Here is a 16,294-nt window from a genome sequence, read left to right on the forward strand (position 1 = left end):
AAACAAAACTTCCTTCACTGATATTTAGGGCTTAGCAACACACATTCCATTGGAGGAAAACTCAGTATTGGCAGGGGTAAGTGAACTTGAAGAGAATAAAGTAAGGTTTTGATTTATTCACAGGGCAAAATAGGAAAGAGCTTAAGAACTAAGGAATCAAATTATGACGCACATTACAGACCAAATAGTATCAATTTACAAAACCTCAAGTCAAACTGAACTCAGATATTAGCTGAACCATGAACTAGACCAAATATATACATATTAAAAGCCAGCAAATTTGTTCAAACTAGAATAAAACCTTATATATTTTCTAGTGAGCAAGAACATCAAAATATTCCTTTAACTGAACCTGAACTGAACCAATGTTTCATTTGGTTTGAATCTCTGGTATGAAGGGACAATTTTGGTTATTTTTTTTCTTTAGTGAATGGTAGTTAAAAGTGGCCTCTTCACGACCTTTAGTTACTCAGTCTACATGGAGGTTATGAACCTTTCCATAAGTTCCAGATCCAAGGCAGATTAATATGAGACACAAATAGCTGCTAACCACCATGGCTTAAAAGAAAATAAAAATGTCTGGTGTCACCCAACACTATTATTCATGAGTTAAATGTGTACTACCCTGCCTATTTCCCTTACCAAAAACTCAGAAAATAACTTGGCATTTTAGGATATGATTCTTCCTTCTCCAACCTCAAACACCTGGAAGAAGAAGAAAAATATACCAACTGAAAACTACATTGTCTACATTATCTCATTCTGAACCTGTGAGAGCTGTTTTCTATTACTATAAATTATAACTGACAATAACAGTAAATATTATCTGTAGGTGCACAAATCCTGTCTTATCTAAAAATCATACTAAAACTTAGAGAAGGTAAGAAATTTGCCTCAACTCACAAAGCTAGGAAGTAGCATAACTGGGCATTCTTAAAGAGATGCCTCCCTCCCCTCTTCCATATCCTACCTCCTCCTATCTTACAGTGGTCCTGAGTCTGAAATGGAGGTGGAGAAGAGAAAATGTGTATGCCAAATCCTAAAATTACCTAATTTACTGTTTTGCCTGAGATCATCTTTTACCTTTATTGAATGTTTACTAGTTACACTTTGCACTTGTCCTAACCAGTGAAGGAGAAGAGGCATAGACATATTATATGAATCCTCCTATTCACTGGAACTAAAAAGCATATAGAGGATTTAGACATAGCAACTAAGGTAAATGTAAACATTCTGAAATTGCCATAAAGGTTGTCTAGACTAGTATTTTATTTCATTTATGTTCATGAACTGATTGAGATGAAGTTTCAAATTTTCTACTGAGATTGATACTTTAGATTGGTTATATGAACAGGATTGTGGATAATTCTGACATCTGTCAAGTAAACTTCCTTGTTCTCCTAGCTTGTGATTGATTTGAGTTTTAATATGTCCTTATTCATTTTTTTAGCAAGGTGTAGTCTGATGGAACAAGAGCAGATCTTGCTTGCCTAGCCTTAGATTTTACTATAACTATTTTCAATTTTACAAATATTCTTTGAGTCCAATGTATTCCTACTGGTTTTTGTCAATGAAGTGCATATTTTGCAGAAGAGCAACTCGGTAGGTAACAAATTAAAAATAAATGTTCGGACATATGTTCAAGCTGTGTTTAGTTACAGGTGGTTGTATTCACATGTTCTGAGTAACCAACTGAGAATCTGTTTACTTAAAATTAATCAGTTATATGATGGTTTACCACTAATTCTTCTACACCTCCTTTGGAGAAATATAGCCCAATTCTATTCTCTTTGAATGTTGGCTACACTTACTGCTTCTAAAGATTATAATATTCTAAAAGTGACACTATTGGCCTTGGAGACAAGGCAGTGCATCTTCTTTGTGCATTCTCTAGAGTCACTGACTCCAGTGAGAGAGCTTGCTCACAGCCATCTTGGAAGTTGATCCTATAGTTCTACTTGAGCCTTGTGATAATTACACCCCCCCTCCCAACACCCTAACCACAACAACTTTAGAAACTCTGAGCCAGAACCATACAGCTAAGCCTCTGCAGAATTCCTGACTCACAGAAACCATGAGATAATAAAAGCTTATTTTAAGCCACTAAGTCGTGGGGTAATTTGTTTCACAGCAGGAAACAGCTAGTTCTGGTTCTGAAAAAAAATGATAAGCTAAGCAATTAATGCCAGACTTTATAAGTCTTAAACAAATGTTTTAAGGTTCTTAAAAAATGCCCAAATAGTTTTATTCTCAATCCAAATGCTAAAACCTGGATCTCTGTACTTTAACCAATTTGAATTTGCTTTGCTTACACCGGTGTGTTCTTCTGCATTCTTGAACAAGATGCCATCAAAGCACGTGGGTTTTTATTCAGTCAGCAAACGTTATGTAAATTCTTTCAAGTCTCTAGCACCGTGCTGGGTGAAATAGGTACTTTGTTCAACTATTTATTAAAAACATTACTTGAGTACTATGATGGGTCAGGCACTGCTCCCTACTGAGGATTTAAAGGGAACATGACACCTTGCCCTTGAGAGGCTCCGTATTTAGTTGAGGGAATAGACAGATAAACACATAATTTACAACACAGTGTGGTGTATATTATCCCAGAGATGTGAACAGCATTCTATGATACTACAGAGAATGGAAAATCTCTCTATGTGAGGTCTTGAAGAATAAATAGGAATTTTTAAGCAAACATTGGTAGGTTAGAAGGATAGCATTCCAAGTGTCGGGAAACAGGGTATGCAAAGAAAAGGAATCATGAAGAGTTCCAACTGCTTTTTCACACTTGAGTTTCCTTTGCCTGAGAATAAAGAGATGGCTGGAGATAAGTACACTCCTGCCAGTGTGAGTCAGGCAAAACACGATATTTTTCTAGGCACAGAAATTTTAAAGCTTGCTCAAGCTGCCACGGAGTTAAAGGGCCCTTGTGCTTCCTGCAGAGTATCAAGTTATAATTCCTATGATGATTTCTAAGCATCCAGAGGACAAATGTGCACGTTTTCTGGGCCATATAATTCTCTTAGTGTGATGAATTCTAAATGAGGGTGAATATGGGCAAAATACCCTATGTACATTTGTAAAAATGGGATAATGAGGATTGTTGGGATTGCTTTGGGAAAAGGGAGGGGGATTAGGGGAAAAGATGGAGGAGGTGGGTCTGATCACGATACACACACATATGTATGTAAGGACATGTCAATAATAAAAATGTGGAGGACAGTATTCAAGTTGTGTGTGCATGAGTGTACTTAACTTCTGAATTTAAACATCTATGGCCTTTATTTTATACATTTATTATAAAAGAATGGACTACGTTGTCTTCAAATCAGTGCCATTCAAACTACAGGCCCAAGACAAGATGTAGTTCTTGCCACTAATTACTCAAGAAGCAGAGGCAGGAAAATCATGGTTTAAGGCCAGACTAAGCAAAAGTTAGTGAGAACTTATCTCAAAAGCAAGCTATGCCTCACAGAGCATGTCTGTGGTCGCACCTACCTAGGAAGTGAACGTACAACTTGGATTTGAGGTTAGCTGGGAAAAAGCATGAAACCTTATTTAACAAACTAAAAAAAGCAATAAGGTGTGGGCATATTCGTTCATGGCTGTAATCCTAGCTACTTGAGAGTCTGATACCTTAAGATCAAAGTTCAAAGCTAGCCTTGACAGAGGTTCTTATTTCTAATTATCCACCAACCCCCCCACCCCACCCCCGCAGAAGTGGAGCTGCAACTCAGGTGGTAAAGCACTAGCCTTGAGCCAGAAGCTAAGGGGCAGCACCCAGGCCCTGAGGTCAAGCCTCAAGACTAGAACACACACACACACACACACACACTCACACACACACACTCACACACACACAGCAAAAATACTAGAGACATCATTCAAATAATAGGCCTTGAATTCACTCCTAAGTACCACAAAAGAAGTTTATAAGAATGTAAATCAAAACATTCACTGCTGCTTTTAATGAAGTAATGCTCTGAAAGGAAAGGTCAGGTGGTCTAAATTGTTTGCTTAGTGGAATAATTAATTTACATTTGACACAAAACTTTAAGATTATACACTGGCTGATAACAAACAGCTCATACTTTGGCAGTGATCCATTGACCACAAATTAAAGATTATTCACAATCTGCTAAATATATTATAAATCCCTGTGGTGTTTTCAGAACCTTGTTGGTGTTCTTTTCCCATTGAAAGAATGAAACAATTTGTATTATCTGTTTTTTAAAATTATATGTATATATAATGACCTTGACGATATTGTGTTACAATATTCTTAGGTCAGCATCAAAATTGAAACTTGACTACATCAATTATGCATATACACTGGGATGTCAGCTTTTTACATTCTTTTCCTTGATGCTGATTTTTCATTTCAGAATTACACTTGTCTTATTTCATTAGATATTTTTTGACAAATGGTGTTGAAGGTAATGACAACAATGATAGTCATGATATTAAGTATTACAGTAAGCACAGCAAATAGGCCAGATTTCTGGTTGTGGCTGTGCTTCCATGACTCCAAACATGCTTGAGTCTCTGAAATGAGAAGATGGGTGGTGATCATGAAGATCATAGTAGTGATAATGAGGAAGTCATTTCTCTGCATCAGAGGGTATTGGCATCCATAAATGAAGTCAGCATGCACAATTAGGAGAAGAACACTCACCGTCTTGGTCGTTACCTGAGTCAGCTGGAGATTTGCTTCTGCGCATAGGGGCAGGGCTCTTGCCCAAACCCTTCTGAGGAGTTGGAGATGCCTTTGGGCCACCGGTGGCTGATGGATTTCCCTTCATGACCCGGCATTCTGGGGCAAAAGAAACAGCCAGCTTAACAGAGGGTCGAACTGTTAGCATATAATCAGTGGAAACTGGACTAATTTCTAGAGACCTAAGTGGCTCAGGAGTACAAGGTCAACTTCACTGTTTGTAGGAACTCTGGAGAGGGAGGCACAAGGAAAAACTTCTGGTCACCTGAGCCAAACTAGGTGCTTAAATCCCTAGGTTGCAGGCCGCACAAGGGCAGGAATTTAGAAGTAGGTCAATAGGTCATAAGTTATAGGTCAATTTACTCATTTGAGGCAGACAAGTTGTGCCTGAGAATAGCACTATGGATACAATGTTTGATTTTCTTGGAGGAAAGGCTGATATGTCTCAGAGGTTAGGTTATAGCTACAATTATAACATCTGAGTAATTTGAAGAGTAAGGAAGGACCACTTTTTGTCTATTGCATGCCACACACTGAATTAGGAACATTATGAAAATCATGTCATATACAAATAATCACTGGTCCACTACCATGTTGCATTTATACAACTCTTTCTGATGCATGTTATAGTCATTTACGCCAGATAACTAAATGTGCCAGCAATGACTTATGTCCACTAATATATACAAAGAAAGCTTATCAATATTTTCCTTTGAAGGGTTGTGCTTGGAAGGTCTCCAAGCCACATAAACCCATGAAAATCCAATGGGGTAGAAGGGAGGGAAACAATCAAGTGATAAACCCCAATGTACTTACCATTTTCATCCAGTGAGAAATCATCCTGGGCATAGCGAAATTTTTCAGGACCACAGGCAATAAATACGTCATCATCACCAAAGAAATCATGAAGACAGGTTACCTGTAGAAAAAGCAGAATACACTGCATTTGAATGTGATGTTCTTGTTACAATGAACCTCATGCCATGACAGCAAGAAGAAAACCATGAACTCCAGGTCCCAGGGATCTCCTTTTTCTCAAAATACCTACCACACTCATCGTCCACACCATGAACCATAAGCTAGCATTTAAAAAACAAAAACAAACAAAAACCCCTGGAAACCATTCCTCATTGAAAAACCAAGAGAGGAAAACTATGCTTACTGCTTGAAAGTTCATGGAGAACAATGTATCCAACAGACTTGAGGCTTTCCTAGTAAAGCCTTGGTCTTAGAACTCTTCCTGCCCTCAAATGCCCTAAGAGACTCTTTTTCAAAAGAATCACTTTATCCTTTTTTTGCACAAAGAAACAAGGATGTCTGAAAATGTATGTTGCTTCCTGCAATCTCCCCACTTCTCAGCTTTCCTAATTACATCTGATAATTAGTCCAGGACATCAGGGAAACCCCAGGAGAAACCATATAGTCAAAAGCATGCTTATCTAACTCCTTAGCTTATAAGTGTTCAAAGCTTCTAATTGTTCTAAGCTTCTCATTAGAGCTGCTAGCAATGGCTTTCCAAAGGCATAGTGATCACAAACTAACAACAGCTTGCTGGGTGCAAAGAGCAATATGTTACATTTGAAAAAATGATTATATTAATAATATCATTCCCTACTCAAGGTTGATTCAATCCTTGTTCCCTGAATCAAAGATGGTAATCCTTCCATGAAAGAAAGATACTAACTACAAGATTATTGCTCAGCCTCACAGTCATCTATCAGATGCCAAGAGGAGGGAGTCTTGGAAGACTGACAGTATTGCTCCTATTAAGCTTCTTACCATCTTTGACTCCCAACCTCATCAAACACCCTTCTTCAGTCCACTTGTCCCTCACCATTCATTCCACAATCATGTAATGACAATCAGGGATACAGTGACTGAATGATAACTCTGTGACAAGCACTCTACTAATAGTTTGTGATCTGTCATCTCATTTTATCTCAAAAACCCCTGAAAGTTGGTATAATTGACACCACTATTTTACAGATAAAAAATTTGAAATCCAGAGACAATAAGTAAATTACCCAAAGGAAAAATAATGAATACAAATGACCAAATTTCTTTTACTTTATAGGCTGTGTTTTTAACCATGCAGCAGTACAAAAATATGTACAGCTTGGGTATTAGAAGGCAGGAATGAACAATACAATATGTTGGACCTTGAGTCAAAGTTGTAGCTTCCCATGGATCCTGATAGAAGGCTTATGACAAGGCTATTCTGCTTCAGCTGCATGAAAAGAAGGTAAGAAGGAATGTACGGAACCATTCTACACATTCAAAAAGACAAAAAGAAAGAATTCAACTAGCACCCAGTCTTTCACAAGTCCCATAAATACAAATGTACAAATGAGAATGGAAAATTGAATTCAGATATTATTCATGTGATTGTGCTAATTACTATGCAAATTAGATGAGAAGGGTTTTTACATCTCACTTCAGTGTCATATACTTTTGTCCCATTGTTGAACAACAAAGCTTAAAGCTTGATAGTACAGAATTGTTAAATGACCCACTCTTTTCATATTATTGTTATTGTAAAGGTAATATACACAGGGATTACAGTTACATAAGTCATGTATTGAGTACTTTTACGTAAGTCATGTATTGAGTACTTTTCTTTTTGAACACTATCCCCTTTTCCCCTATTTCCTTCCACTTTTCTCCCTCCGAATTTTCCTTCCCAAGTTATATAGTACATTTTCAACACAGTGTCTAGTGAGTACCACTGCTTCATTTGTTCACTTTTTCTCCCACCATTTCTGTGCTCTCCTTCATCCTTAATCAATAAACTTGCTTACAATACAAAAAGTATAGAAATCAAAAACAGCTACAAAGGAGGAAAAAAGAGACAAAGTAACATAAACCCTCCTGTTTCCATTTGTTAGAGTTCATTTCAATAAACATTTTATCTGATCATATGCCCATAACTATTGAATCTTTGTGATCTTCTCCTAAGAATATCCTCCTTTGGTCTCATTGGGTGAATGTCTAGAGTTTTGCATAATTTATCATGCCCAAGTGTATTTTTTTGTCTTTTACCATCCAGTGTGCTTAAAGGACATACCTATCAAGATATAAATTGATGGCTAAAGAATGGGAGAATATTTTTACTAACTATGCATCAAAAAGGGCCTCATATCTCAAATATAGAGTTCAAAAAATAACCGCCCCCACCAAAAAACACCCTCAAAGAAACAACAATCCAATAAAAAATGGGCTAAAGAATAAGAGAGAATTCTCAGAATAAGAAGAATGGCAAAATGTTCAGCATCTCTGGCCATAACCCCTGTTGTTTTCACTGTATTTGATTCCAGTACACTGCATCTTGTATATACATTTTCTAATTTGGGGAGGAAAAGGGAAATAACAAAATGCTGAAATAAGGATACAGGTTGACCCATTGTAACAATGAGATGTACAAAACACTATATTGAAAATGAACTTTACAACTTCAGAGGGGGGTAGGGAGGAGTTTGGGAGGTGGGGAGGGAAGGGATGGTAAGGGAAAAACAAAGGAAGAGGTAACAATGCTCAATAGGGAATGTACTCATTACCTTACTCATGTAACTGTAACCCCTCTATACAGTATCTTTATAATAAAAAAAGAAAATTAAAAAAAAGAAATGCAAGGGAAAAAAGAGGAGGAGGCAACATACAGGTGGACCCATTGCAACAATGAGATGTACAAATCATTATGTGGAGAAACGAACTTTACAACTTTGGTGGGGGGGGGAGATGGGGAAACAAAGGAGGAGGCAATAATGCTTGAGAAGAAATGTACTCATTACCTTGCTCATGTAATTGTAACCCCTCTGGTATGGTATTTTCACAATTAAAAACTGCAAATCAAAACAACATTGAGGTTCCACCTTACCCCAGTTAGAATGGCCATTTATCAAGAAAACTAACCATAACAGATGCTGGCAGGGATGTGGCCAAAAGGCAATGCTGCTACACTGTTGTTGAGAATGTAAACTTGTTCAACCACTCTGGAAAGCAGTATGGAGGTTCCTCAGAAGACTAAACATAGAGCTTCCCTATGACCCAGCAATTCTACTCCTGGACATTTATACAACAGACCATAAACATGGCCCACTAAAGCTACCAGTACATCTAAGTTCATTGCAGCATTGTTTACTATAGCCAAGATATGGATGGAATCAATACAGATGCCCTTCAGTGGATGAAAGGATCAAGAAAATTTGATATATATACAATGAAATAAGCAATAAGCATTTGCATATGCTTCTATCAGAAAGAATGATACTGTACCATTCACATAGAAATGGGAAGACTTGGAAAATACATTAAGTGAAGAAAACCAGACCCAAAGAAACATACATTGCATGGTTTCCCTCATTCGTTGAAACTAGAATGTGTTTATAAATCAACAAGTAAACACACTGGATTAAAAATGAGCCACTATTTTTAAAGCGGCCTCTCCACACTAACCTAGGTTTTACAAAAAGCCTTTGAATAACTCCTCTTTGGAGAGTTCTAAGAAAGGCAAAGACCCCTATGTTTCTGACAAACTCACAATGGTAACTGTTTTCAAGCATATTCCGTTAGTCCAGCTGTTCCACATAAGGTTTTTTATTTGGTCCTACCCCCATATTTACAGACTCCCAAGTTTAGACAAATTTACATTATGTATGTAATACCCAGTTCTCCCAAGTACATTACTATTAAGAGGCAAGAGTGCTTACTTTTGTTATAGGGTGGGAAAATAGAATATCCTTTATTTAACATGATCATCTCAAGACACAGAGACTCTCAAGGGTACACAGCTGGTTCATGGCAGAGTTGAGACTAGTACTCAGGTGTCTAGCATCAATTTGGAACAAAATCATTCAGTTGCTTGAGACTTGCCTAAAGCCCTAACCTTAAAGGCTTTTGCACAGTCTAGACAGAACATCATCTATTTGCTCTATTCAATGTCTACTGCACATTAGAACATCTTACTCGATTTTTAAAAAGAAGTTTGAAAATAGATTTTAATCTATGAACAAAAATTCTAATTAATTAGTGGCAACTAAGTAGGTAGTGGAGAAGACAAGAAGGAATAATAAAATAATAGGAAGAAGTAAAAGGAGAAGATGAATGAGAATGGAATGTAAGAAATAATTCTCAATTGAAACTGTCATGTAATGCCTTTTTGAAATTAAATGTAGGTAATGTGACACAAAGTCTACCTTGGCTTATATGTCAAATGTATGTTTTTCCAAATGAGTCTTTTGAGATAAAATTTCTATCATGAGGCGGCAACAAAAGTAGTAAATACATAAAATCATTATCATGATAATCATTATGATACATTTCCAGCCTTTTAGAGAGCAAAGGTCTTGCTGACATCAGCTGAAGCCAGAGAACCCAAAAGCCTGAGACCCATCTTTTAATTAATTACCACCAGCATAAAATCAATAAAATCAACTCTCATTAACATTAAACCATTAATTCAGTGCTGTACCTTAAAAAAAAATCAAGTGTTGAGAGAAAGGAGGCCAACTTGACTGTGCATTAGCATGAACATATATCCATGGTCCAGTGACTTAAATGTCAAAGTACAAATGGGTAAATGGAGACAACAGATCACTACGTGGGAGTGGTTTAAGTCTATTAGCTGTAAATGGAAAATTCACTCTGTTACTTGATTTAAGCTTGATTAGATTCTCTGTCCACAGATTGGATACTGGCAGTTAGTTGTTGTATGTGCCTGCTGCTAGTAGATACTACATTTCACTTACCTAATTATTTAGAAATGTTACCTTAGGAGAATCTGCCTTGGTAAATCAATGATAAACACTTTCAGCCTGGAAAATATATTTACTGAAAGTTCAGTTCTACCAGTATTGACCATTAAGCTTTTACTAGGGCAAAGCAATTATTTGAGAGGCATATGGAAATGTAAAATAAAGAGGACTCATGTCAAAAGAGCTGACAGCATAATATGCAATGAAAATAGAAGGCAGGCAGTTTGTACTATTTTAGAAAAAAACAAAGATCAAGGGAAAGCACAGAAGACAAATATAACAATTGTAATTATAAGAGCTGTGGAAGGCTTTATCAAAAAGACACTAAAATGTCTACTATGGTTTCCTTTCCTGCATGAATAGTAAAAACTGAACAGCAGATTTGTTTAAAGCAAGCTTTAGGTCTCAAACTCTCAAGAATATATTTTGGATAAGCAAGCATAGCAGCAATAGTAATGGTTTTAATTACTTCTGTTTTACACCTGTATTCATGACAGAGACAAGATGACTCGTGCATTTTTCCTGTCAGGCCCTTAGTTTACAACTACAATTTCATTAGAATGTATCTCCTTTTAAGGGTCCTAACTTAATGCAAGGGGTATATCTTCACATTTCTCAATTTCCCAAGACTGCTTGCCTCACATGACTATTAATATTCAAACAATCAATTCTAGGTATAGGCTTTTACCTCCATGAAAACCCAAGCTTTGATAAACTGCCTGCTAATCTTCCTACAATTTGTGGTTCCTTTCCCCTGTTTTTTGCAAGTACAGCAAAGAATTTGCTATAGTTTCCATTTACACATAGAATTACCATATTACCCAGTAATTCTATTTACATGTTTATATACAAAACAATTTTAAAGAAATTAAAAATTATTCTTGTATGCCAGCTTTAACAGCAGAATAAGTAATAGAATAACTCAAGTGTCCACCAACAGATGAGTGGATTAAAAAAATGTAGCAGGTGCACACAATTGAATATTCTTCAGCCACAATTGTAATACAAGGACCTGGAAAACATTATGTGAAGTGAAATAAGCCAGAAACAAAAGGACACGTATTGTATGATTCCATTCATAGGAAATATTTAGAAAATAAAAACTCATAGATAAGAGATTAGAAATTGTTTGGGAATTATAGTGGAACTAGATATGGGAAATTATTATTTAATGCCTATAGTTTTTATTTGGGTTGTTAAAAACTTCTAGATAAAAGTATTGGTTGAACAATGTATTACTAGTGCTGGTGAATTGTACATATAAATGATCAGATGGCTTTTGTTTTTTTGTTTTTTTTTTGTTTTGTTTTTGTCAGTTGTGGGGCTTGAACTCTGGGCCTGGGCCCTGTCCCTCAGCTCTTCAGCTTAAGGTGAACACTCTACCACTTGAGCCACAGCACCACCTCCGCTTTCTGGTGGTTTATTGGAGGTAAGAGTCTCATGGCCTTTCCTGCCTGAGCTGGCTTTGATGCATGATCCTCAGATCTCAGCCTCTGGAGTAGCTAGGATTACAGGCGTGAGCCACCTGCACCTGGCTTCAGATGGCAAATTTTATGTTAGATATATTTTACCGAATTTAAAATACTAATAATACATGAAATTATTTAACTATGTACTTTAAATGTGTAAACTGTATAGTGTGTGAATTATATCTTATTACAACTGCTAGAAAAAGAAGTGGAGAGTTCACCTGATATGTTCATCATTATACAGACTAAGATGGAGTGCAAAGAGTCATGTATCTAAAACATTATCATTATTATTATCAGTAATTTTATGTTTAGTAAGTCAATTTTAATTTAAAGGAAAGACATAGAAGAAGAGTTATCTCTAGACTATTAATAATCACTCTGTGTTGACTTGTTTACTGAATTCTGGGACTACTTGAATTCTGGGACTAATCAATTGCTTGTTATTCATATTTAAAGATAATGCAGTGTAAAACCTTTTCCTTGACTAAGTACCTTAGTCCTCCATCATCTTTCTCCTATTTTTTAGGAATTCTATGTCTGATTAATTTTGCCTTCCCAAGCTTAGCTTTAGTGTGTGACATCCCAAGGCCTTGGGCAACAGTGTTGACTGGTGATGGTTGAAAGAGGCATTGGTGTCCTTCTTTTCTATGTCACTCTATGGGTATTCTCACTCTCTCTGTAGCTAGTTTACCTGTACTTATAGCAAGTCTTATTAGGATTGACTTCCTCTGATCCCCTAGAAAAATCTTTTCGTTGGACTCTGAGCAGTTAAGTGTCATGTAAAACTCTAGGACTATGTTGTGTTTCTGTCAATAGATCCTTCCAATGTTCTTACCCTCACAGCCATAATAGTGACTACTCATCCTATTCTGCCATTTCCTCCAGAACTAGATTGAATCCTGGAAAGTCACATATCAGTTGAGATATTGCCTGTCAAGTTTATTCTTTTCAATCTTTATAATTATTTAACTTTTAATGTTGAAGGACCAAAGATAGCTTACATTTGTCAGGTGCTCTTATTTCTATTACCTCATTTGATCCATTAGTTTCATTTTAAATAAACAAAGCATAAAAGCCCATCAATGTTAAGTGACTTGCACAGGTCACATCGCTAGTTAGTGACAGACCTGATACTAGAACTCAAGTTAGTTTATTTCACTGACACACAGAGTATATAAGTTATGCAGTTCAGGCCATTATAATCTAAACAGGAAAACTTTAGGTACGGAAATAAAGTGGGAAAATCTCAGTAACATCCAAATATATTGCTGGTTTGAGAAAGAGGGGCATCAAGGGAATAACAGAAGGAATAAGACTTTCAACCTTATGCCCTATTTTCATGGGATCTGGTTGTGACTTAATAACCTGAGCTTAGGCAGTGACACCTCCCTGTTGGAAGTATGTCAACCCCTAAATATTCAAAAGTGTTTTCTCCTTAGCTTTTTTTTTTTGCCATTTTCCATGACTGTATGTCAGTTCCCATTGGGGGCCTCTCAAGGATCAGAACAGCTGCAGAGGCACTGGAGTGGGGCTGCTGAGTCCATGCCCAGGACTGACACCTGCCCTTCCACAGGGCCCTGGGGACAAGTTGGCTCAGAAAAATAGGGATGAGACAGAACTCCATTCATCAGAGAGAACTGGGGTGGAAAAAACCTTACTTGATCCCTTGGCACCATTAAGCTCTCAGATTGGCCCTGGGCCCTACACAACTTCAGATTCTGTTTAGTAAGGTCAATTAAATAAGAGTGAGTATGTATGGACTATCTATTACATTGAACATTTATCTAGCATCTGCTATGCAAGGTGGGGGGTGTTTTTGGTATTTAGTTGAAGATGAGAATGTTTTAAGAAAGTTAATATCTACCTACATTCTAAGTTAAGACTAGCCACCGACTCAATGCTTTCTCTCTGGACCTTAGTTTCCTTTGCTAGAAGGTAAAGAATGCTAGTATAGAGCCATTTGGGTTTTATGTCATTTTTTTCTCAATAGGTCTTTGGAGAATTTACTGAAAACTATGAGGTTTCTCCCCAGAAAATAACATGTGTGCACAAATAGTGAAGCTTTAGTATAAAGAGGTTAAGTATTTCCCTGCAGTTCATCTTTATATCCTAAGATCTTCTGGCCTATTTGATTTCAGAAGTCTCTTCTAGCTCCAACAGTCTATGAAACATTCCAGGTTGGACACAGTTAATGAGCAAAGACACTCAGGCCAGAATACTGGCAGCTGTCGTGGAATCCCAGAGGCTTAACTGTACCCCCCTTCCCAGGCTTCCTGAGATTCGAATCCAAGGGAAGCAAAGGATATAAGCTCATTCTATGCAAACTGGATCCAAGGGAAGCAAGTCAGTGCAAACTGATTTACAGCAAAACAGGGACTTGAGTATGCCTTAGACCATTGCCTCCCAGGTTGCTGGAATTTAGCAAGGATACTTTGTGTGAGAGAGTAGGCATGAGAATCATGGCCTCTAAATATGTTCCTCATGGTTGATTGGGGATAGAACAAAAAGCATGACTGCTCAATTGGTGAGGAACATACAGCTGTAATGTAAATGTTCTGAGATGGTGATTAGGAGCTAATCCTCCACATAGTTGGACAGAGTTGTAATGGTCCTAAACCTAGTGCCTTTTTTACATACATATTGTGTGTGTGTGTGTGTGTGTGTGTGTGTGTGTGTACCAACGGAAGTAAAGAAGAAAATAAAAACATTTGTTACTTAAGGTCTCTGTAGAAACCATTCAGAGGAGGGCTAGGAATGTGACTTAGTGGTAGAGTGTTGCCTAGCATGCATGAAGCCCTGGGTTTGACTCCTCATTACCACATAAACAGAAAAAGCTGAAAGTGCTTTGAGTGCTAGCCTAAAGCAAAGACGCTCAGAGACAATGCCCAGTCCCTGAGTTCAAGCCTCAGGACTGGCAAAAAAATAATTCAGAGGAGATAGAATAGAGGTTTGTTGTTTTTTTAAGATCCAAAATGGGGAGTCAAACTTGATACCTGCTGCTTTCACTGTACCAACTGAGCCACATCTTCAACACCTGAATACAGTTTAATAAAGAGGAATGATAACAGAAATAGAAACAAGATATAAGTAAAAACCAGGACATACTCTAGTAGCCTAGGAATAACAATAGTGGGATTCATTATTAGTATTAAACATGAAGGAGAGAAGGGAAGTAGAAGTATCCAGGTATCAGAAATAAGGGGAGAAAGAAATAATCATATGGAGAGACCTCCATAATAAGAGCTGTGATCATTAGTCAAAAGATAGCCAGTGATGTCTCACTCAAGCTGAATGCCAGGAAATAGCCCATGTTCTCACAACTGGAGTCGAAAACAAAGGGATCTTTTTGACAGGGTCTGTTTCCAAGGAAGCATTAGGGTGGAGTAGGGAGTATATCTGGAGAGGAAAGCCTGGAGAGTCCATGTGCCACTGTAGGCAGAAAGAAAGCACAATTGTTAAAATCTGGAATGTAGAAAAAGTATGCATAGCAATTAAGCAGTAATCATTTATTTGCATTTGTGAAAGTCTTTACATACTCCATATTTTTACAAATTGTCTTATCTGAAGTACATAATGCTATATATAGAAAATAATGAGAAAAATGTTATTTTTGCCAGTCCTGGGGCTTGAACTCAGGGCCTGGGCACTGTCCCTGAGCCTCTTCATGCTCAAGGCTAGTGTTCTACCACTTGAGCCACAGTACCACTTCTGGCTATTTCTGAGTAATTTATTGGAGATAAGAGACTCACAGACTTTTCTTTCTGGGCTAGCTTTCAACTGTGATCCTCAGATCACATTAAAGGTGTGAGCCACCAGTGCCTGACAATAATGCTATTTTATAGAGAAGGAAACTGGAGTTCGGCTAAGGTTAGACGATTTGCAATATCAAAAGAAGAACAGTAACTTGAACTTGAATTTGGACTCTGAGTCCTAATGCCATTTCTAAAACATAATATTGTCTCCTTTGTATCATGTTTTAATTCACAAAAATTATTCTGGAAAACCTTCAAAAGACTCCTGCTACTTTAAACAAGCATGACAATCCACCCCAAAGCAAAAATATAGGAAAAATATCTATCTTTCTTACTCACATTTTACAGAACAGATCAGTATGCTACATTCTTAGGGAATCAACTGAGTTAGACTTGAAATAAGTGATTTTTAATACGCTTTACATTACTTTTTCGTAGCAGAGGTTGTCAGACAGTATTTTCTAAACTGTCTTTTTTTTTATTTGTGAACATACTGTACAGAGGGGTTACAATTACATGGGCAGGATAATGCGTACATTTCTTACCAAGCATTACAGCCTCCTCCTTTTGTTTACCCTTCACATCCCTTCCCAGCCTCCCCCC

The 16,294-nt window shown here is 37.2% G+C and overlaps 1 protein-coding gene across 2 annotated transcripts in view; it reads right to left on the reverse strand.

Moving 5' to 3' along the window:
- Dcx (doublecortin) overlaps positions 1-16,294 on the reverse strand; it is a 94,501-nt gene that overhangs the window by 15,493 nt on the left and 62,714 nt on the right. The window contains exons 4-5 of one of the 2 annotated variants that reach the window (XM_013025857.1): positions 5,534-5,636; positions 4,679-4,816 (exon numbers count right to left, since the gene is read on the reverse strand). In XM_013025857.1, coding sequence (XP_012881311.1) covers positions 4,679-4,816; positions 5,534-5,636 — 241 coding nt within the window. The remainder of the gene's footprint in view (positions 1-4,678; positions 4,817-5,533; positions 5,637-16,294) is intronic. The other variant, XM_013025858.1, reaches the window with a different exon arrangement.

Source organism: Dipodomys ordii, unplaced genomic scaffold, assembly GCF_000151885.1.
Source record: "Dipodomys ordii isolate 6190 unplaced genomic scaffold, Dord_2.0 Scaffold88, whole genome shotgun sequence".
Taxonomy (NCBI): domain Eukaryota; kingdom Metazoa; phylum Chordata; class Mammalia; order Rodentia; family Heteromyidae; genus Dipodomys; species Dipodomys ordii.